The sequence below is a fragment of the Diceros bicornis genome, chromosome 18 (assembly GCF_020826845.1).
Source record: "Diceros bicornis minor isolate mBicDic1 chromosome 18, mDicBic1.mat.cur, whole genome shotgun sequence".
NCBI classification, from domain to species: Eukaryota; Metazoa; Chordata; class Mammalia; order Perissodactyla; family Rhinocerotidae; genus Diceros; species Diceros bicornis.
This window is the reverse complement of record NC_080757.1, coordinates 62,500,750-62,522,675: the sequence shown is the minus strand read 5'-3', so window position 1 is coordinate 62,522,675 and position 21,926 is coordinate 62,500,750. Positions and strand designations below refer to the sequence as shown.

General features: G+C 59.5%; 1 protein-coding gene across 1 annotated transcript; it reads right to left on the bottom strand.

The window, feature by feature from the left end:
- Positions 1–4,969: 4,969 nt before the first annotated feature.
- Positions 4,970–21,197, bottom strand: METRNL (meteorin like, glial cell differentiation regulator). The gene is made up of 4 exons (XM_058561991.1): positions 20,857–21,197; positions 15,264–15,649; positions 6,777–6,836; positions 4,970–5,783 (listed from the first exon to the last, which is right to left on the bottom strand). The coding sequence occupies exons 1-4, from the start codon at positions 21,114–21,116 to the stop codon at positions 5,467–5,469; spliced, it is 1,023 nt and encodes a 340-aa protein (XP_058417974.1). The 5' UTR covers positions 21,117–21,197; the 3' UTR covers positions 4,970–5,466.
- Positions 21,198–21,926: the final 729 nt, after the last annotated feature.

Sequence of the window (21,926 nt, the reverse complement as noted above, 5' to 3'; positions counted from 1 at the left end):
GGAGAGACAGACAGAGGGAAAGATAGAGGGAGAGGGAGAGACAGGGAGAGGGAGAGACAGAGACAGAGGAAGAGATAGAGGTAGAGGGAGAGACAGAGACAGAAAGAGAGACTGAGACAGAGGCAGAGACAGGGGTAGGAAAGCACACACCCCTACAAATCGGTGAGAAACCACCCCCGCCCTGCAGTCTCCACCTGCATGCAGTCGTGCTCCTAAGTCTGAGATTCTAAGAGCTATGAGCCTGTTTCCTAATCTGCATGTAAGACACATAACACAGCATTTTACACACAACTTTAGGGGGATTCACAAGCACTCGGTGCCACCTGGGGACCCCTCCCCCGAGCCCCCAGCCCCAGGTGAGAAGGTGTATGGGGTCTTTGTCTCCCCCAGCCGCTGTAACAAATCACCACTAACTCATTTGGCTTACGCAGCACAAGTTTATTATTCCACGGCTCTCAAGGTCTGAAGTCCGACACAAGCCACATGGGCCTGAATCAGGTGTGGGCAGCTGGTTCCTTCCTGAGGTTCCGGGGAGAATCTGTTTCCCGCCTTTTCCAGCTTCTGGAGGTGCCCCATCCCTCAGTGCGTGGTCCTCCCTCCACCTTCACAGCCGCGTCTCTCTGGCTCTCTCCTCTGCCTGCCTATGCCACCGTTAAGGACCCTATGAGGACATCAGGCCCACCACACGACCCAAATAATCTCCCCATCCAATCAGCAACGTGAATCCCACCTGCAACTTGAACCCCCTCTGCCACGTAAGGTAACATACTCACCAGGGATTCAGGGGAGGATGTCTTTGGGGGCCATTATTCTGCCACCACAGTGGGTAAGGACATGATCAGACGACAGACAAGACAGGGACCACACGCATGGAAACATGGCCCACCCAGAGAGGAATCAAAGAAATGCAAAAGGTCGACAGGAGACCCCGTTCCTCCATCACAGGGGCCAAGCAATTGTTTTCTCAGTGCTGACAGGAGCCACAAAGCAAACTTTGTAAAAGTCGCTTGGAGCTCCAACCCTCTCCCCCCCCCACCCAACCCTCCCACCCCAGGGCCTTTGCCCCATGTTTGCTTCTCCCAGATACCAGGCCAGCTGGGACTCTCCCCACCTCAAGGCCTGGCTCAAATCCCACCCCGACCACCATAGTTAAAACCGCAGTTCAGGGCCGGCCTGGTGGTGTAGTGGTTAAGTTTGCACGCTCTACTTTGGTGACACAGGGTTCGTGGGTTTGGATCCTGGGCACAGACCTACACACACCACTCATCAAGCCACGCTGTGGCAGCGTCCCACATACAAAATGGAGGAGGACTGGCACAGATGTTAGCTCAGTGACAATCTTCCTCACAAAAAAAAACAAACTGCAGTTCAGCACCCCTGTGCGGCCACACTCTCCACCCAGGCCTCGCTCTGCCATTTTCCCTCAGCACCAGCCACCACCTCACACCAGTACAACTCACGCATCTGCAAGTTTACACCCTGATGGTCACTGGCTCCCCGAGGGCAGGGTCCCTGTGCTGGAGCTGTAGGGACAGCCCAAGGGTGTGTCTGGCTCAAGGCCCCATTCTCACCCACAGAGCCAACAGGGCGTGTGTTGGGCCGGCTGGCCTGGCCTTGGACGTCCACTGGGGCCCTCTCCTGGGGGCAGGCTTGCCACCAGAAGCCAGGACAGGGACACTCACGCTTGGCGGTCTTGAGGTTCCGCTGGGTCCAACGGGCCACGTGGGTGAGTGTGGGCCGTGGCCAGACCCCAGATGAACACGAAGCCCGTCACACCTGTGGTCCATTCCACCCCAGCTCCTCCAAGCAGGTACTCCAGCGTAGGAAACAAGGCCCAGGGAGTGATGAGACTCCCCAGCCGAGGCCACAGGGTCAGCCTGACTCCCCAGGCCGTGGGGACGGGGAAGAAGTGGGTGGCCCCCGAGCGTCAGGGTGCAGGGGCCGGAGCCCTAGGGACTCCAGACCAGCAGGAGGAGAGGGCTAGGGCTGGGCTCCCACGTGTATCTCTGTGTTTCCACCTGGGACAGCAGAGGAGGAAAGAGGAGGAGCAAGCGCCCAGGCTGCCCCTCGGCACGGGAGAGTGGTCAGGAGACACGAGCCTGCTGCCCACAGACGTCACGAGCAGCCAAGGAGCTCAGGAAGCTTCTGCTCCTCCTGCTCTCCATGTCACGGGACAGGCCAGACCCGGGGCGCCCTCCACCAGCATGTGAGCAACGTAGTAAGAAGAAAGGGGTGTCCAAAGCCCCCAGGGCCAAGAGAATAAGGATGTCCCTTAGGATTTGCCAGAAGGAGGCATTTGCGGGACCGTGTGGGGCCTTGGCAGGCCTGTGTGGTGCATCCGGCACCTGCGTGAGCCTGGGAAACGCACGGGGAGGAGAGGAAGGTCAGGAGGTTTCTCTCCCTACAAACTGAGCAGTGAAAGGAAGAAGAGAAAGGAACAGAGAAAATCGTGCTGGGGAGGGCCGGGGCTTGCCACTTAACAGCAGGACATACAGACGCAGAAGGTGGAGGGATGGAGGGGACAACAGGGGTGTATAGCTTGGCAGAAGGAAGGTGGGATCTGGGGCATGCCGGGCCAGGACTTGGGGGCTCCTTCACGCCTCCCCTTCAACCTCTGGACAGAGCCACAGAAGGGTGCCCATGCCTCCGCCCCACACGGTGAGCGGGGCTGAACTGAGCAGAGACAGAGGCACTGGTCAGTCGGAAGGATCCTCTGGAGACCCTCCAAGTGTCCAGCCTGGTCCCTCAGGGCTCCATGGTGTGGAGGGCTTCCCCAAGGATGGATGTGGGACGGCAGGAACTCTGGCGTCAGAAAGCAGGCTGGGGCACACAGTGGCCTCAGACGCCCACAGGAGGCTCTGGGCAGCCGGAGGGCACGGGTCAGAGAGAGGCAGGGGTTCGGTGCTCCCTGGGAGAGGGTGACTCTTCCAGCCCCTCCCCAACGCGGAGGAGCCCTGGATCGCAGGGGTGCTCTGCCCATACTAAGCTCACAGGCCACGGAAAGCGAGGCTCCCGCGGGCCGGCACCAGGCACCCACCTGCAGGGCAGGACCCTCAGCACCAACCACACCCTTCCCCTCCCCAGCCCCACCACAGGGCAAAGGCAGGCTCCAGGGGATGGGGGACGGACACCTCCTCGCCTGTCTGGCAAGCCCCGTTCTCCCTCCAGACTCACTGAGAAGCCTCCACCCCCGGGCCAGCTCTCAGGTGCTGCCCATGGCAAGTCCTAAAAAGCTCAAGCCTCACAGGGAGTGAACGCTGCTGCCTGCCCCTGACAAAAGCACACAGGGTCAGCCCCCCAACTCCCCCACAGGCAGATCCCAGTGTCCCTGCACTGACCTGAGGAGGAAAACCAGCCCCGAACCCCAAACCTGACATTCCTGTTCTGCAGCATCTGCTGCCCTGCTGAGGCTTCCTTCAGTGGCAGAGCCAACACCCAGTGCTGCCAGCCCAGAGAGCCCAACGCAGGAATGCAGGAGCAGGTCCAGCCCCGCCCTGCCGCGGGCCTGGCACGTCTGCTGCTGTCACATGCGTCCTCCTGACATAAAGCGTCACAACGATTAGCCATGGGAGGACCTGCTCACCAACCCCGCTGCCTCAGGTCCTCGCCCCTGCGTGTGCTTCTTTGTTGCGCAGGTGTTGAGCACCTGCTTCTTGTCATGACCTGCAAGATCCCATAGACCTGTGTCAGCAAACACCTGAGCCAGCACACGCCTGAGCCGGGCCACATCTATGTCAGCTCACACCTGTGCCAGAGCACACCTGAGCCTCAGCACACCTAAGCCAGGGCACATCTGTCGGTACACACCTGAGCCAGAGCACACCTGAGCCAGAGCACGCCTGAACCTCGGCACACTTGTGTCAGAACACACCTGAGGCAGGGCACATCTGTCGGTACACACCTGAGTGAGCCAGAGCACACCTGAACCTTGGCACACTTGTGTCAGAACACACCTGAGCCAGGGCACATCTGTCGGTACACACCTGAGCAAGCCAGAGCACACTTGAACCTCGGCACACTTGTGTCAGAGCACTCATGAGCCAGGGCACACCTGAGCCAGGGCACACCTGAGCCAGCATACACTGCCTCCCTGTGGCCACACAGCATGCCTGAGTCTTCACTGCAGCTGGCGTGGTGTCACTGACCAGTGCTGGCCTCTCTCAGGTTGCGCTTCAGTCTCAGAAGCTGCTTGGGAGGAATCGCCTGGTTCATAGATGATGATGCAGGCTCACAACTGATTACCTGACACCCTAGAGATCCCTGTACTGGGGTGAATAGTGTACCCCAAAATTCATATCTACCTAGAGCCTGTGAATGTGAACTTATTTGGAAATGGAGTCTTTGCAAGTGTAATCAAGTTAAGATGAGGTCTTACTGGATCAGGGTGGGCCCTAATCCAGTGACTGGTGTCCTTATAAGAGGAGGAAAATTTGGACACAGACACACAGGGAAGAAGGCACGTGACGGCGGAGCAGAGACTGAGCGATGCACCTACAGGCCAAGGAGCATCAAGGACTGCCGGCAGCCCTGAGAAGCTGGAGGAGGCAGGAAGGATCTGCCCCTTGAGCTTCTGGAGGGACTGTGGCCCTGCCGACACCTTGATTTTGGATTCTGGCCTTCAGAACTGTGAAAGGACAAATACCTGTTGTCTTAAGCTCCTAGTTTGTGGTCAGTTGTTATGGCCACCCCAGGACACTAACTCATCCTTGAGAATACCGGGGTCAGTGCGGACCAGCGACTTGCCATGGGCTCAGACATCTGGAGGAAGCCGGGGTCAAAGGGCAGGGTCTGGGTTAACAGGACGGGGGTGGTCCACCAGGAAGGAGGGTGCATCTGGCCAAGGCCAAGTGGCGCTTTTCGGAGCATGGCGGTAACAGCCACACTTAGAGCTGAGCCCAGCAGAGGCCTGAGGGGCACCCAGCCCAGTGCGGCGAATGCCCGACCGGGCCGCAGACAGACGTGCCACTGCTCCGTCAGATGCTGGTCTTTATTCTCCAGAATAGAAAACAGCCTGCAGCCCAAAGCGACCACAGCTGGCAAAGCACATTCTTTAAAAAGCAAAACAAAACAAAAAAAATACCTATTTGGCTCCATAAATTTCCGTCGTAAGAAACAATTTCGAATGGTACCCAAGCTTTGCAAAGCCTGGTGTCAGGTATCCACTGTGGGCGATGGCCCCAGCACCCACCCCACACACCAGCCAAACGCGACGGTTTCAGATGCTTTTGAAAAACAGTATGAAATGGAACACAAAGGTATTTTAAGACACGGGAGTTTGTTTCCTACGGACATTTCTTTTTTTAAAAAATATATAATAACTTAGTTTGCATTTTACAGCATTTCCAATCAATCGTTCAGGGAGTCGTTGGCCGGGACCTTGTGGGGTCAGACGCAGTGTGTACCTCCGTAGCTTGAGCGCAGGGGTGTCCATCCTGATTCGAGCATCCATCGTGGCACCAGCAGTGGTTACTCCACGCCCATCTCACAGGGGTTCAGGCCCCTTTCCTCGGCATCCCTGTACATCCTTAGGAAGTCCTTAAAGCGTGGGGCGCAGCCGAGCCAGGCCTCCCCAAAGTGCATGTGGCCGGTGAAGAGGAACTCGCCGCGCCCGGGCCTCACGCCACACTCCAGCAGCGTTGTGACACGGCCCCGCCAGCCACCACCCTCCGGGGCAGGCTGGAAGACCCTGTTCTTCTGCCGGTAGAGCCGGCTCAGGTGCAGGTGGATGGCCGACTCCTGTTGCTCCAGTTCATGGGTCACCTCCTGGATGGAGCCTCGGACGACTGCAGAGGGAAGGAGATGAGGGTCAGCAGGGGTGCCCAACGCACAAACAGCACTTGTCCCCACTGGCAGCAGACGGGCATCAGAACTGGGAGCTGACCCTGAACTCTGCATTCCAGAAATTCTCATTAAAAAGTACAATTCACATGCATGAGACTGTCTAGTGGTCATCCCCACCACTCAAACTTTCTCCGGGGGAGAGAGCTTCTCCTACCAAGGGCCAGCCACATAAGTGAGGGAAAATAGAAGATACAAACCACATCGTGCGTCAGTTTTTCAAGTAAGAACAAGAAAAGTAACGGCAGCTAATACACAAGATCTGCCGCAGTTCTGCACCAGGATCAGAGAGGAACGCTGAAGCTCGGAGGGGAGAAAGGTGACGGGAAGGCGGAGGGCAGAGTAGGCGTGGGGGACGGCTCAGGCCCCCGCTCGGGGACCCTGCCCGGCCCCTGATCCCCTGTATGCAGAGCAGAAAGCAGAGAGGAGCCTGCGCCTACACCACATCACTGCCCTTGGAGCTCGGGGGCTCAGAGCCGCGTGCAGCACCACAGCAGCAACTCCAGCGAGCTCGCACCGCGGGCTCCACCCTTCACCCGAGAGCGCTGAGCCAACACCAAAAGCAGGTGGCTGAGTCCCTGACCTCAGCCCCAGCCCCACCAGGGCCTCGAATGCCTATTGAGGTGCCTGCGGGGACCCGGGCAAGGGTAGGGCTATGAGGTGAGGCTAGCACCGGGGACTTCAAGAGGGATGACCTCACATGCAGGGTGGTCACCTTAAATGGGAATCCCCAACTCTCTCCCTGCCGTGCGCAGGTCCCTTCCCCTGGGCTGGAGGTCACTCTGGTGTGCAGAAAGCAAAGCACTTTCCTATGATTATAGTCAGTGATGAGGGGGCACCAAGTCCACTGTGGTCAGCAGTCTCCTCTCCCCAGAGAGTTTGGTGCCAGCCCCGGAAGGTTTTCCCAGGCCCACGAGGCAGGACCTGAGCACACTCACCGAAGTCACTGGTGCAGACGGCCAGGAGCACCTCCGTATCACTGCAGGGGCGGCACGGGGCTGCAGGAGAGAACAGGGTCAGCAAAGGTCGGGCGGGGCTGTCACACTCGACGACGTCCCGTGAGTGCTCTGATTGGGGGGTGTCCGCCCTGCGCCTCTGCAATCAAGGCACTGGAGAGCAGAGAACACAAGACCTTGGCCACATGGCTGGGGGTGACCAACACCAGGGGGCCCCAGGCCCCCGCGACACGCGATGGGCGCACACCCCAACTGAGAGCGGGGCTTCCAGCTCATCCCCACTTAGCTCACCCATGCAGCCATGCCGGACGAGCAAGTACTGGACTCACACACAAATCGCCCTTCAGTGCCTGTCACCAACGCAAAACCCACCCTCGTGGCCCCGAAGCCACATCCCTTATGCCAGCCTGGCCAAGAGCCGCCCTGCTCCGGCCTCTGCGTCCACACCCCAAAATGCTGGGATCACCCACTCACACGTCGCCTGCTCCCCAGGGTCGCACCTGCCGCCGCGATTCCATAGTCTAGGCACTGCCTAGAGGGACCGACGAGGCCACAACTCCGCTAAAGGTGTCGGTGAACGTGACGGGTGCCTTCGCCCACTGTGGCCATGGGGCCCTCGTCCGAATGACACAAGCAGCCAGTTCGAGTTGGGGCCATCAGCCCAGCCCCTTCTCCAGACCCCAAACACCTCCGCACGCCTTTCACTGCCAACCCAGGTCACAGAATCCCTCTGAGACCACCAAACCCAGGTGGGGCCAGCTTCCTCCAGCCAGACCAGGCCTCACACAGTGGACTTCCCCCGGCCCTCACCTGACGGCCTCTGACGGGCACGTGGACTGAGAAAGGCTGAGGGCTCCAGTGCCTCCCCAACGGTCCTCGGCGGTGGGTTTGGGAAATGATGATTCTATTATTCGGCTCTCATACTGCACGTTTTAAGGCCTCTACCTACTTCAAGTTTCTAGGTTTGGGCACCAACTCTCCTAACTCTACAGAAGCATTACATATGAAGTCCCACTGGCACATGTCTCTCCTCGGCCTTTCATGTTCTGAAGGCCCCAGAACGTCCCTTAGCGCTCACTCTGCCTGGACAAAGCTAACCCTGTCCGTATGCCTTGCGGGCTGCCCTCGCTGCTCCTGAACTGGGCTGATCTGTCACCTGCCGAGGGGCTGCCCGGACCCACTGGGAGCAGCAGTGACTCGGGGCCTCTCGGGCGGGCAGAGGAGCAGGAGCTGAGAGGCCTCCCGGGGCCCAGAACAGGCGTGGACCACGGGGCCCAGGGCAGGGGGTCAACAGAGGCCCCGGAGTTTGCAGGGTTACGGACAGCACGAGGTCTCCGTGGAACCATTGGGAGTGAACGTGAGTGTCCGGAGCGCTGGCCCTGGTCATCCTGCCCCAGGCAGGGGTGGACCCGCATGTCCCTGTACAGCTCCGTGAGCGAGTGACTCACCGGCCCACCCACCGCCTGCGCGTCTATTACATTATCAGGAGCCACGGAACAAGAACAGCCCGTTGAAGGCGTCTGAAGTCAGGCCAGTCCCTGCAAGAGGCCCGGGCGCCTCCCCACTCCAGCTCCCAATCCTGGAGCCTTCTGCCCACCTGTGGACTATGTTCACGTGTGTCGACTCCCAGCCCTCTCCCCCGCTGGGGGCCTGCTGCCCACTCGGGGCCAGACAGAGGCCACCACACATGGGGAGTGATGCGAAAGGGGACATACAGCACCGCGGGCGTCTGAGGGGCTCACGCTCCACCTGGAGGCGCGTTTTACCCTGACCTGTGTGCTGAGGGGCACGTGGCAGAGTGAGACTTCCCATCCCAGCCAGCACCCCCAGGGCTCACGGGGTTGGAGGCCCAGCCTGGGGCCCTCCTGCGAGTGAGGGGCAGCCTCAGCAGCTGTCCTGAGAGAAGGCAGGTCAGCGAGCCAAGCACACGGTGAGCACAGCCTGTGGGCTCCCCTCACGGAGCAGCTCCTTCAGGAGGAGGAGGGGCCAGGCCACGTGGGGGTCCAAGCACAGGTGGACGGGAGGGGAGGGTCTGCACAAGCTCCTCAGGGGCAAGTCTCAGGCTCCGAGTCAGCTGAGTCAGCCACACAGCACCCACAAAAGCAGCAGTCGTGCAGCGACAAGCCCAGGCCCCACCGTGATGGGACCCGGCCTGCGCGTGCGTCTCCTGAGCCTAGAGCTTCGCCTTCTCTGTGGCCACAGGACCACGGGTGAGCTCGTCCTGGGCACCCAGCCCTGGCTCACACCCAGAAGGGCGGTCGGCAGCCTGCAGACCCTGCCGCCAGAAGCCTCAGTGAGCTGAGCCCAGACCATCGACAGCTGGGCTAATAAAGCACCACCCCGGAGACCTCCCTCTTATATTCTGAGCTTTACGAAGCGTAGGTCACCTTCGTGGAAAATCCAGTCTGTGGATGCCAAGAGCAGCAATCTGGAAACAATTATTAATCGGAGTCGGGTTCGTAAAGGCTGTGGAATGCGCTGGTTTCGGACACGTCGCATTTCGTTTCCTTAAGGGGAAGATGGTGGGGGGCGGCCAACAGGCCGGGTGGAATCCTGGCCCAAGGTTCTTGGAGGGAGGAGGGCTGGGGTGTGGACATCTTAGAAAATGACTCTGGAATGTGCACAAAATGAACTGAATGGAGAAGAAAGAGCAGGGTCAAGGAGACCCGTGGGGGCTCCCACAGGCACCCAGGTGAGGACAGCAGGTGCAGGCAGGAAGGGCGGGGGGCAGCACCCCTCGAGTCAGGCCCTCTGCACAGGAGGGGCAGCCCGAAGCCCAGGAGAGCTCTGCAGACAGGCATGCTGGTCCGGCAGGCGGGACAGCCTGAGTAAGGATGACTAGGAGGGACGTACACAATTTCCAAAGGGAGAACTGTGCGTGAGGACATCAAGGGGACTTCGACACAGCCGGTGATGGGTGGCGGATGCCACGTTATAAGAGGGAGCAAAGAGAAGGGAGGGGCAAGGACTGAACTGGCCAGAACGTGGCCAGAGTGACGTGAGACTCAGCTGCCACTTAAGGCTCTTGAGCCTCCTCCGACTGTCACAACCACCACCGCATTCGCCCAGAACTCCAGGCCGCAGGCGGATATGGCCCTGAGACGACCCTGCCGGGACCTGGCCAAGGCTGGTCAGCGCAGGGGAGGCCCATCTCCCTGGAACTCTCGTCTCTCCAGCGTCTCCTCCTCACCAGCTCCCCAACCCCTCTTCCTGCTGAGGAAGCAGTGGAGGCCACACCCTTCCACCCCAAAAGTCCAGAGATGGGTAAGATGAAAAATAATTATGCAATAATTACTGTGGCTGGAGAAGCCACCGATGCAGGAAATGAAACAATCCTGGGAAACAAATAGAGTTCTCTCCTTTTCTGTTTCCTGGAAATAACAGGGTTTCTTTTCCCTTCTTTTGAAGTTTGCTACTTATCCCCCACAGCATACCAAGGGCCCCCCGCAACTCTCAGGTGCCGAGGGCTCCTCAGCAGGGCTCTGTGCCCATGGGGCCACCCTGCAGAGATCCCTCGGCCCAGCTCCTCAGAGCAAGTGTTAAAGAGACAGGGAGATGAAGCGCATCAGAAACAGTGGGACCCAGACCGCCCTCCCTCCACACGGCACCCCACGAGCCAGCGGTGGGAGTAACTTCTGTGCATCCACGGCCAACAAAAGGGCAGCGTCCTTCTGCCTGCCCCCACCCCTCCCACCGTGGGTCTAAAACGCTAGACCTCCCCCCTCGCCTGCTCACGGGGGGCCTGCTCTGGGTGGCCTTCACATGGAGCCCAAACCCCAACCCCAGAGCGTGCATGTGGCCACACTGCTGAGCCCGCTACCTTGTCCCCTGAGCAGTAAAAGAACAGACCGGGGTCCGTCCTGGTGGCGTAGCAGTTAAGTTGGCACCAACCACTTCAGCGGCCCAGGGTTCACAGGTTCGGATCCCGGGCTTGGACTGCCTGACACAGTTTGTCAGGCCATGCTGTTGCGGCGTCCTGTACAAAGTGGAGGAAGATGGGCACGGATGTTAGCCCAGGGCCAATCTTCCTCAGCAAAAAGAAGAGGATTGGCAATGGATGTTAGCTCAGAGCTAATCTTCATCAACAGAAAAAAAAGAGAAAAAGAGAACAGACCAGAACCCAGGGCCCACCTGGGCTGCCCCAGCCAAAGGGAGGAGGGAGACAGGGTCTGTCTCTGTCTCCTAGAACCAGAGGGAGCGACCCCCTGCCCTCCTCTGCTGGCCAGCGCTGAGGACAGCCCCACACAGCCCGGCCGGGTTCCACCACAAGGCCTCAGCACACGGTCCAGGCGTGGCCAGGGGAGTTATCCATCAGTTAGCTGCAATTGGCCACTCGCCCGCCTTTCGTCTCCTGCCAGATTTTTTCAGCCCCAGTGGAAGAAGTGCCTGTGTTACTTGGGTGCCCTGGCAAGGCCCACGGAGGAGAAGGAGGGCACAGGGGAGCAGGCCCTGCCCCCCTGCTGTGTGGTGGCCGAATCCCAAGTCCCCCGGGGCTGGGGTCACCTCCCACTGCTCGCCCACCCGCCCCTCAGTCTGCACCTGTCAAGGAGCAGCCTGCTGCTCCATTCTGGCCTTCCCTCTGCTATCCGTGCATCTCGGTTTATCCGAGGAAGCTGATTATGCAACACGAATGGACGTGAGGCCAACATGCTTGCTATAAACACTCCCAGCGGAACCATCCAGAGCTGCGGCAGGCGGAGCAAGGCTCCCACACACCTCTCGTCCGGGATTCCAGCGCACGGAGCCTCTTTTCTCTTGAGTCAGCACCAACTAGAACGTGTGACTCACAAAGAGGCAGATGGCCGTCCCACTCCCCAGCAGCAGGGTCACCGGTTGCCCCAGGGCGTGTGACCCGAGACGAGCACAAATCCTGGGCTCCAGCTTCACTGAGGGCTCCTGCGGCTGCAGCCACAACAGGACAGAGCTGGGAGCCATGGGCTACCATCTGAGAGCCCGCTCAGCCCCAAGGATGTCACTGCTGCCAGACAGCCAGCACTGACATTCCACATGAGTACCCATTCCTTCAGTGTTAAAGACTTACGGACCCATCCCCTGGTGACAGGCGAACACCCCCAGGAGAAGGGACGCACCAGCCTCCCCAAGCCCTGCTGCCCCTCATCTCACTCGGTGGGGCTGGGCCCCAGGGAGGGCGGGCACCTGTGCCCATTTCTGGTCCCAGCTCCCAGAGCCCCAGGTGCATCCGGGTCCCTGTCCCAAGTTCTGACAGTCGCTGCGTGTCTGTGCTGCCCCCAGCCAGCATCTCAGCCACTGGGCAGATGGATGCTCACAGCCCACCATCCATGGGGTGCCCAGATCCCTGAGGGCCCCAGATTTAAACAGACCCTCCAGGGCCAGACGGGCATCTGTCAGGGGGCAACAAGGGAATCCCCAGCCAGCCCAACGTCCAGCCGCAGCCACTTGTCCCTTTTAGGGTCCCAGGAGCCGAGCACAGGCCGTGACCCAATGACCCACCCCCATCACACAGCACCTCCTCCCCACAGCCCCACAGGAACCCAGGGCAGCTCAGTTACCCACCCCATGGGCCGCTCCCAAGCCCCTCACTGCCCCGGCCTGGAAACACGGACCTGGGGCCCCAGGGGGACAGACCTTGCCCCAGGGGAGTGGGAGGAAACAAGCCGGGCTCCGAGTCACCCTGTGTTGTGACCGACACCGTCAACTTTCCACCAGAAACAGTCTGTGCAAACGCGAGAGATCCGGCGCACAGCGCTGAAACACATCACAGCCTCAGCGCTTATAAGACTCTCTGGGCGCAAGTGGAACAGAGCTCAGGCCATGAGAGGACACATGACCACAGCCCAGCGACGTTTTAGTCAGTCAAGGAATGTTAACAAGCTCCAACTATCTGCTCAGGCAGCCGGCTATCACCACAGTCAGAAACACCAAATGTGGGAACTGGCTTTTTCCAGATTTTGTTTTAATTGCGAGTTTCTCTCAGAGCGAGGCTGGGGTCCCCTCCCCCAGCTCTCCCACCCATCCTAATCGCTGGTGATCAAAATAAAGCCTGCTGCGGTTAAAGTTTTATTCAGCTCCTGGGGTTTACAGCAGCTTCCAGTGCTACATTCCTCAGTGGGGACCCAACTGGGCAGTCAGCACCAGGGCCCACCTGGGCAGTGCCACGCTGGAGCTCTCTAACAGACCAGTTTAGTGGGAGAGAAATTTAAGGTTTGGAAAACCGACCTGAGCCAAGAACGCAGAACAATAAAATGTAGATTCACATTCAGGAGGAAAGTCCAGATTCCAAATCCTAGCAGGGCTGCTTTTCCCCAATTGAATCTTTTATTCACTAAAATGTGGAGATTATACCATCCTGGGGGGTGGTCCACCCCTCAAACAGGTGTCTCTACCTCGGCAATGCTCACACTTGGGGCCACATCACTCTCTGTGTTGGGGCTCCTGTGCTCACACTTGGGGCCACATCACTCTCTGTGTTGGGGTGTCCTGTGCTCACACTTGGGATCATGTCACTCTCCATGTTGGGGTGTTCTGTGCTCACACTTGAGGCCAAGTCACTCTCCGTGTTGGGGTGTCCTGTGCTCACACTTAGAGCCACATTACTCTCCGTGTCAGGGCTCCTGTGCTCAGACTTGAGGCCGAGTCACTCTCTGTGCTGGGACATCCTGTGCTCACACTTGGGGCCGGGTCACTCTCCGTGTTGGGGTGTCCTGTGCTCACACTTGATGCCAGGTCACTCTCCATGTTGGGGCTCCTGGGCTCACACTTGGGGCCGGGTCACTCTCCATGTTGCGGTGTCCTGTGCTCACACTTGAGGCCGGGTCACTCTCCGTGTTGGGGTGTCCTGTGCTCACACTTGATGCCAGGTCACTCTCCGTGTTGGGGCTCCTATGCTCACACTTGAGGCCGGGTCACTCTCCGTGTTGGGGTGTCCTGTGCTCACATTTGGGGACAGGTCACTCTCCGTGTTGGGGTGTCCTGTGCTCACACTTGGGATCACGTCACTCTCCATGTTGGGGCTCCTGTGCTCACACTTGAGGTCGGGTCACTCTCCGTGTTGGGGTGTCCTGCACTCACACTGGAGGCCAGGTCACTCTCCATGTTGGGGTGTCCTGTGATCACACTTGGGGCCAGGTCATTAGTGTATTGGGGCGCCCTGTGCACTGTGGGTGTTAGCAGTTTCCCTGCCCGGCCTCCACCACTTGAGGTTGTAGCACCCCACCTGACCATCATTCCAGCCAGTCACCGCAGGAACAGCCTTCCTGGAACCCAGGACAATCCAATCTCACACCATCCCCCCCGGAAGGCGTCTTGCTTTGGAATTGACGTGGATGGTGCAGCCAGAGTCCCCAGGCTGCACCCCACACACTAGGACCGCACAAGGTGGTCTGTACCCTCCAGCGACGGCCGCTTCTGGCCTGGGCGTCCCTAAAAGTCGGGAACCCTGCACTTGCTCACGGCACAAGGGGCAAGACCTGCCCCGTGTGATGGCTCTCAGGGCCACGCGCTCCTTCTTGGTCTCTGCCCATGGAACTTTCCGGAGACCAACAGTGCCCCCCACACAGGGCCCTGCAAAGCTGTATGCTGGCCTCAAAAGAAAAAAGGAAGGAGAATCCAAAGAGAACTCACATCTTCACATGCACACACACACACCCTGGCCGCCGAGAGACTCCTAGAACCTCACCTGAGGCGTCCAGATCATCACAGCCACCTGGGAGTAGAGGCCGCAGTGGAGGGGCCGCTTCATGGGATGCCCCCCCACCCCAGGCATCTGGCTCGCCCACCCACAGCCCGTCTCCTGGCACGTTGGTGCCTCCACTCCACACCTGCGGAGTCCATACTAACATCCACCCACAAAATGCCTCTGGAACCCAGGACCAGCCCCATGATCAGGACACCACAGCTTCACACCATTCTGGATATTCTGGATGGGCCTCGGCTCCTCCCCAAAACTCTGCGTCTCAGGGGCAGCAGCCACCACCAAAAACAGTCGGCTGGTTTGTGTGTCAGAAAAAATGCTGTAGCACGCTGAACGGTAACAGCATCCACTTCAAAGTAGTCATAACTAGTTCACGGAAGAGGAGCACAGCAGGGAGCGAGGACCGTGACCTGCCACAGCTCTCTGCTCTGACCTGTGCCATTCCCGGGGGACGCTCATTCACCCTCTGCAAACACACTTTCTGGGAGACCAACGTTGTTTTGCCAAGCCCAAAACACCCAAAACACTAACGGGACACCCCGCGTCCAACACCCACTACACCACATAGCTGTCCCCCAGCAGGCCCCATCTGCTGGCACCACGGTCCCTCTCGGCACCCGCAGGGCAGACCAAGTCTGAAGCACAGACGCAAGGGGCATTTTCACAGAGCTGTGCTGAGGAGGGGGCCGGAGGGAACCAGAGAAGACTGGCCAATGGGAAATACCGCTGCTACAGGACCGGTGAGGCCGGGGACCCTGGCCTGGCCCGCCCTTCCCACCCCAGGAGACGCCACTCACCCGAGAGAGCATGCAGGTCCGACCCTGTGCGCCTGCTGGTCAGCTCATACTGGAAACCCGTGGTCCTCCTGCTGATGTCCTGTTGGGGCGTCGCCTCCACGAACAGGCCGCCCTGCTGGAAGCCGAAGCACCGCACCTGGCGGAGCCCGTGGTCCCCATCCCGCACGAGCAGTGTCAGTTCTCCAGTTTTTTCCAAATAAATATTGGCCCCTGAGGAGTCCCTGAGGGGCTTGATGCACAGAGTCAGGTGTCGGGAGGCCGAGAAGGTGTTGGGCCGCAGGTTGACGATGAGAGCCCCGGTCGGGTACATCCACTCGACAGCGCCTGAGGAGCAGCGCAGGTACACCTGCTCCACCTCCTTCCTGTGGGCCTCGTGCGTCAGCCCGCTGTGGAGGGAGGGAGAGCACCGTCAGCCAGGCCTCGTCATTCCACGCGCACCTGCCTGGGAGACGCCCGCTCACGTGCTGGCCCTCTGCCCCCCTCCCAGCAGCCCCGCACCCAGAGGCAGGCCGGCGCCATCTCTGCCCCGCAGGGCAGGGCCCATTTCCAGGGAGGGCAGCCGCACGGCCTCCCTCACCCACTTCCCTCCATGTGCCTGCTCCGTGCGCCTCCAAGGGGAGGCGGGGCTGGTGCTCTGATACGTGCGTGTGGCACTTGGCTCCCAGACCCTCTCGACACCTGGATGCTCAGCGTCTGCTGGCCTTCAAGTCTGCAGCATAGGGTGCCCATGTCCTTTCACTGAAGTGGGGAGGTGAGAACCAAGGAAGGGATGGGTCTTCCCAAATATAATCAAGGAAACACCAGCAGGACTTTGACACCAATCCAAGTTCCAGATGACCAGATGAGTGCAGGGCAACAATGGCAGATTCCCACTGAGTGTGAAAAACAGGGAGCAGATTTAAACTGCAGGAGGTGCTGTGGGACGCAGTGCACGTCTAATAAATAACTCACTCGAGAGAGCAGCTAAAGCAATTAGGAACGCTGGCAACCGGGGCTGGTGGTTGTTGGTGAATTCATCTTGGAGTACCTCCCCGTCAGGCGCAAGTGTCCATACTTTCCCCACAGTGATGGATTCCCTGCTCTTCACTCATTTGCAAACCTGAAGACTCTGCATCGCCAACCATATTTTCAAAAATAAACTAGAATATCATCAAAGCAAGATACAAAAGTAAGGTGAGGTCCTCCACAGGGAGGCACAGAGGCGACGTGTGGAGACGCCAAAGGGAGGAGACGCCCTGTCCTGCCAGCAGGAGTTTCTAGAGTCCTAGTTAATTCCACTCCTAACAGATGCTAAATCGGAAAAAATGAGGTGTGCTGCGCTCAGTGAGACAGGTCTTGAGTAAAGTCATTAAGTTATGTTTTCAAGAAATTGAAACCATCAAAAACGTTCAAGTTTCCCCTACTCAAAATTTTAATGTAAATGTCAGCTTGTGCTAACTGCTACGTCATAAGCACCGAGCGGCCTTGGAGCTCAACTAGTGACTTCAACTTCAGGTTTTATTACATGAAATTTGGTTCTGATCAGATCTCAGACAGGTTCACCCACATTCTTAGGATTTTTACATGGAATAAACAATGCTATATTCAGACCCCTGGCCTGAGTGAGTTACCAGAAACCCTCTCTGCAGAGGAGAAAACACATAACATATGGTTTGCATTTACTGTTGGTGACTCACGCTCCAAGCCCTGAAAAACCTCACTTTTCATACGACGGCCAGCTGCAGGCTGGGGCTGCACAGTCATCCTGCAGACCACATCAGAGGGAGGTGTCAAGGAGGTGAACCCCTCCTAACCCCATTCCCCACCCCCACAAAGCCCTGGGTCATGAGCAGCTAGCGCGGCCTCAGACGCCTACCAGGGCGGCATATGCAGAACAGACTTACAAATTACAGTCAAATAAAACTCATAAAAGCTCATCTGACACATTTGTGGGGACGGGCATAATTATAGGGCTGTGTGAAAAAATTAGACTAAATGGTGAGTGGTTGCCACAAATGACTATAATCAGCTCTGCTCTTACACCGCCAAAACAAACTTTATCACAGTGTCCCTCCTCTCCTGTCTCCAGCCTCAAGAGGCAGTTGGACACTTGCCCCATGCCTAGGCACCAATCCTCAACTCTCTCTCCCACAAAAACCATCCTGTCCAAGGCTTCACTTCCCTTTCAGTGGTGGGTAGCGGGCCTGGGGATCGGGGGAGTGGAGAACCCACACCAGATGCTTTGGATTCCTCTCACTAAGTCACTTTAATCCAAGCAGTGGAGGGGGAAATAGGGAGGCCCACCTTCCACCCACTTCTCAGGCAGACAGGTGGCCAACCCACGGCGGGCCTAAGTCTGGGGGCTGCCACCCCCCCGCCTGTACATACAACCATGTGCAGCTTGTGGGGTGCACCTGGCTCCATTTATTCATAAGTCACTCAACCAAAAGAGGACCAGGAACTAAATGAAAGTGGACATAAGAAATAAGGCAACCCATTACTTCACCCTTTGACTAACGTCTTCACGGGCCCACAGAGAAGGGTCTATGCCCATCCCCAGGGCCTACTGCCGGCCGGTGGCTCTGCCCACCTCTTCTCTCACATTCTCCCAAAACATCAAGATCAACAAGAACCCTACTAGGCACTCACATAGGTTGCTCACCTTCACATCAGCAGTGTGTAACAGGCAAGAGCCCCATTTAGACAAACATCGACTCAGTCCAGCAGAACCACCGGCCCTCAGCCTGGGACCTGCTGGCCTTTGAGGGAAGTCAAGGACTCGTGGTCTATCTGGTTCCTACCAGAAAATCTAGACCAATCTCTCACCTCTAAGTTTCCAGCACCACAGCAAGCCTGAAAAAACTTCTATTTATCCACAACGCTGAGGTGCAAAAATGTACATCTGTAATGGTTGTCCACGACAGTATTTTACTGTCTTCACATGACACGCAAGTGAAATACTAACCAGGCAAAAATAACATAACTGCTTTCTGATGTTGTGAGGAAGCTAAAAGACGCAGGAAAAAAACAAGTTCTACTCAATCTTACGAAACTGAGACGACTGACTTGATCTTGGATTAAACTGAATTAACACGTTTTGCACAAAAAAGAGTCGGCAAGTGGCACCCCCAGTGGACACACCTGTGGAGCACCTTCATGGGAAAGACAGCAAATTTCAAGTTGAGACGGGGACTTTCTGAAGTGGTCAGTGTGGTGGCAGCAGAGCCCACCGAACTCACACCCACAGCCCAGCTCAAACCCTGCCACCCCAGAAGGAAGCTACAGCCTCCTTACTGAAGTCGGAAAGAGCCTGGATGGAGGGCGAAACCAGAGGGCTCTGCTGACGGACTCACCTTTCATTTCCCACCTCGCAGGAGAGAGAGCCCTGCCCATAACACTGGGAAAGTCCATGGTCCACCTTTATGACTGCTGCCTAATAAAGATCAGGGCGCTGTCCTGCCCCATGCAAGGGAGAGGGATTTCAAAACCTCCCACTTAATTGCTTGGAAACACCCAGAAACACATTTCAGCCTGTCAAATATGAGTGGCCAGTGTCATAAAGAGCAACTCCCTTCCTATCAGGGGATCAGAATCCACCTGGCATATCAGGGCTCACACCACCCTGTACTGTCTAGAACAGCTCATAAAAAGTCATAAATGCTATGGAGTCAGCACGCAAACCAGCACACCCAGGTTTCGACAGCAAGCTTCTGTCAGCTGATTGTGAAGCATACTGGTGACTGGGGGCAGCAATTATAAGGCAAGGGGGTCTTATGCTGCAGGAATGTGGCCTGGCCCTGTCTCCTCCCCAGATCCCGCCCGCAGCTCCAATGGCCCCTGCAGCCACCCTCTGCCGGACTCTGCCTTTGGGCTGAGTGGAGGATAGCTGGAGAGAGTCCAAGACCAGAGGTACACTAGCAATGATGAAGAGAGAGGGGCTGCAGGTAAGCATCTCTGCTTCTCCAGGTAGATAACAGGATGCACAGGAACAGGAAGGGCACTCCCGTTCTCCTCCCACTGCAAATACCTGCTTGCTCCAAGAGCTAGTGGCCCCCTGACCAGCCCTCACTCACAGCCCCCTCTGGGCTCCAGGGGAGGCATCCCCTTCCAGGCATACAGTCCTCTGAGAACCCGAAAAGGGTATCACTTCCTCCTCTGGAAACTCAGGCTCATGGGGTGGGACCCAGGTCTCTATCTGCTAAAGCAGGACACTCCAAGACCTCAGTTTGGGGGTGCACTGATTCATTCAGCAGAGGCTGCAAAACAGGGAGTTTAATTACTAGCGGGGGTGGGGGGGGGTCGGGGAAGGGCAGCCCCAGCAGAGTGTGTCAGAGTCACAGGCTCCCAGCCAGCTCTGTGCTGGCGCCAGCATTCTCCAGGCCAACCCTCCCCCAGCTCAGTTCCTCAGCTCCTCCATCCTGGCTCTTCTGTGAGCAGGGAGCATTTCTGCTGGAGGGAGGGAGGACACCACGAACCCAACCTGAGGAGCCCAGGATCTTAGCTCTGGGAGGGGAGCAGGCGGGAAGGGAGCAGGATAATTGCCACTGTCCACAGAGAATTGGACCTGTAAGTATCCAAGATGACCATAGGCTGCCCTGCTGACGCAGAGCCCAGCGCACTGGCACAACCCCGACCTTCTCGGAAAACAGTCTTCACTCAAAATAACCCCGTGACACCCCCAGCATGAGGTGTCTGCCAGCAGGAGTCTTCCCATCAGACATCACAACCCGAGGGGTTTGGGGGACGCTGCTCCATGAGACACACCGACACCTGGACCCAGGGCGGCCCCAGCCCACTGCGTTTCCGGAGAAGGAGATGCGCATCTCCCTCTGAAAACTCCTGAATCGGCAACTTCCGAGGCACAAAACTGGCTTCTCCAACTGCGAGCTGCCAGCGCGGGGCCAGGGCGCCCTCGGCGGACGGCGGTTTCTCATCCTGAGTAGCTGGGCCCTCAGGCACCCCGCCCGCGCACACTTGCGACTTGCACTCTTTCTGCTTGTCACACTTCAGCTAAAAAAAGTGCTCGCTGCCACGGCGGAGGAGCGTGCAGGGGGGTCGCCGAGCCCAGCGCGCGCGGCCAAGGGCGGCCTGACCTTCACGGGGCGGGGGCGGGGGCGGGGGCGGGGGCTCGGCCAGGCCCGCACGCGGCCCTGAGCACAGGTGCCTGCCCACGCGTCTCCCCCTCCACGGACGCGGTCAGAGCTGCGGTCAGCGCGAGGGTCCCCCTCCGTCCACCCAGGTCGCCGCTCCCTCCTGCGGGCCCTTGGAGCTCGGCAGTGAGCGCAGGCCTGGCTCCTCCCGGCCGGAGGCGCTCAACCGGAGGACCGAACCCCGCCCGCCTCCGGTGCGGGGTCGCGAGGCTGGGGGCCGCGGCGCCCGGGGACCCGAACGGGGACGGGCGCGGGGCTAGTGGGCGGCCCGGACAGACTGACCCCGCCGCACTGCAGGCGCGCCTCCCCCTGGGCGTCCTCCCGACCAGGGCACCGGGACGCCGCGGGCTCTTTTGTTCTAGAACCGGGGCGGGGGGCGGGGGGCGGCGGCGGCACTCGGCCTGGAGCCCGGGGAGGGAAAGGAGCCGAGGGGACCCGGGGCCGATCGCGCCGCGTGGACTCACCTCCCCTTCCAGCTGCACAGGTCGCTCGAGTACTGCGCGCCCGCGCCGCCCAGCAGCACGGCCAGCAGCACGGCCAGCAGCCGGGGGCCAGGGCCCGGGGCGGGGGTCCGCGGGCACGGCTGCCCCGCGCACCCCCCGGCCGCCCGCGCCGCGCCCCGCATGCTCTGGCTCAGGCTCGGCCGCTGGCCCCGCGTCCGCGCCCCCAGACAGACCCTCGAGCGGCCCGGCCGCGGGCCGGGCTCCGCGTCCAGGCGAGTCATGTCGCGCGCCCCGCGCGCACCTGGCGCGGCCGCCCGTCCATCCCGGCCGGAGGCGGGGCCGCCAACCCGCTGGAGCCGCTGGAGCCGCTGGAGCCGCGCGCGGACCTCGGCGCCCACCGCCGCCACCCGAGCCTCTGAAGTCTGCGAGTCTGCTGTCCTGGTCCCGGCTCAGCTGGGGGGCGGTGCCCGTTGGGAGGCCACGCCCCGCGCCGCCGCAACTCCGCCCTAGCCACGCCCCTGCCCGGTCGCCACGCCCCACGCGCGCCGGAACTCCGCCCCGCGCCCCGCGCGCTGCGACCGCGTTCGCCCGGTTGGACCCTGTGGCACCGGCGTCGGCGGCGTGTGGCCTGGGAGTGGGACAGGCTAGGAAGCCGCGGAGAGGAGGGCTCCACGCTATGGGGGAAGGGTCCCGGGGAAGAGCTAGCCTGGAAAGTCGCGTCTGGAGCAGGAGGGGATGGGGCAGCAGCGCGTCCCCGGCCTGGACGAGTGGGGCGGGGTAGATGCCAGAGCCCCGGTATGTGCAGACCCAAGCCCAGCGCCTGGCCGGCCGGTCCGTCCGCAATGGCCGAGGCCCAGGGTGCAGACTGAGCCTGCAATGGCCCTGGGCTGTGGCGGGGACGCCTGGCTGTGCCAGTTCTGTGTGACCAGCCTGAGCCCATCAGGGGTGGCCTGGCGCCCAACACCCCGCAGAATCTGAGTGTGCTCTGTGGAGGTTCGGGATCCGGTGCGTTCTGCGGCCCAGGGGGGCGAAGCGGAGACAGCTGTGGCTGGTGGTGCGGTTGACTCACTGTTGAACTGCGGTGGACGCTG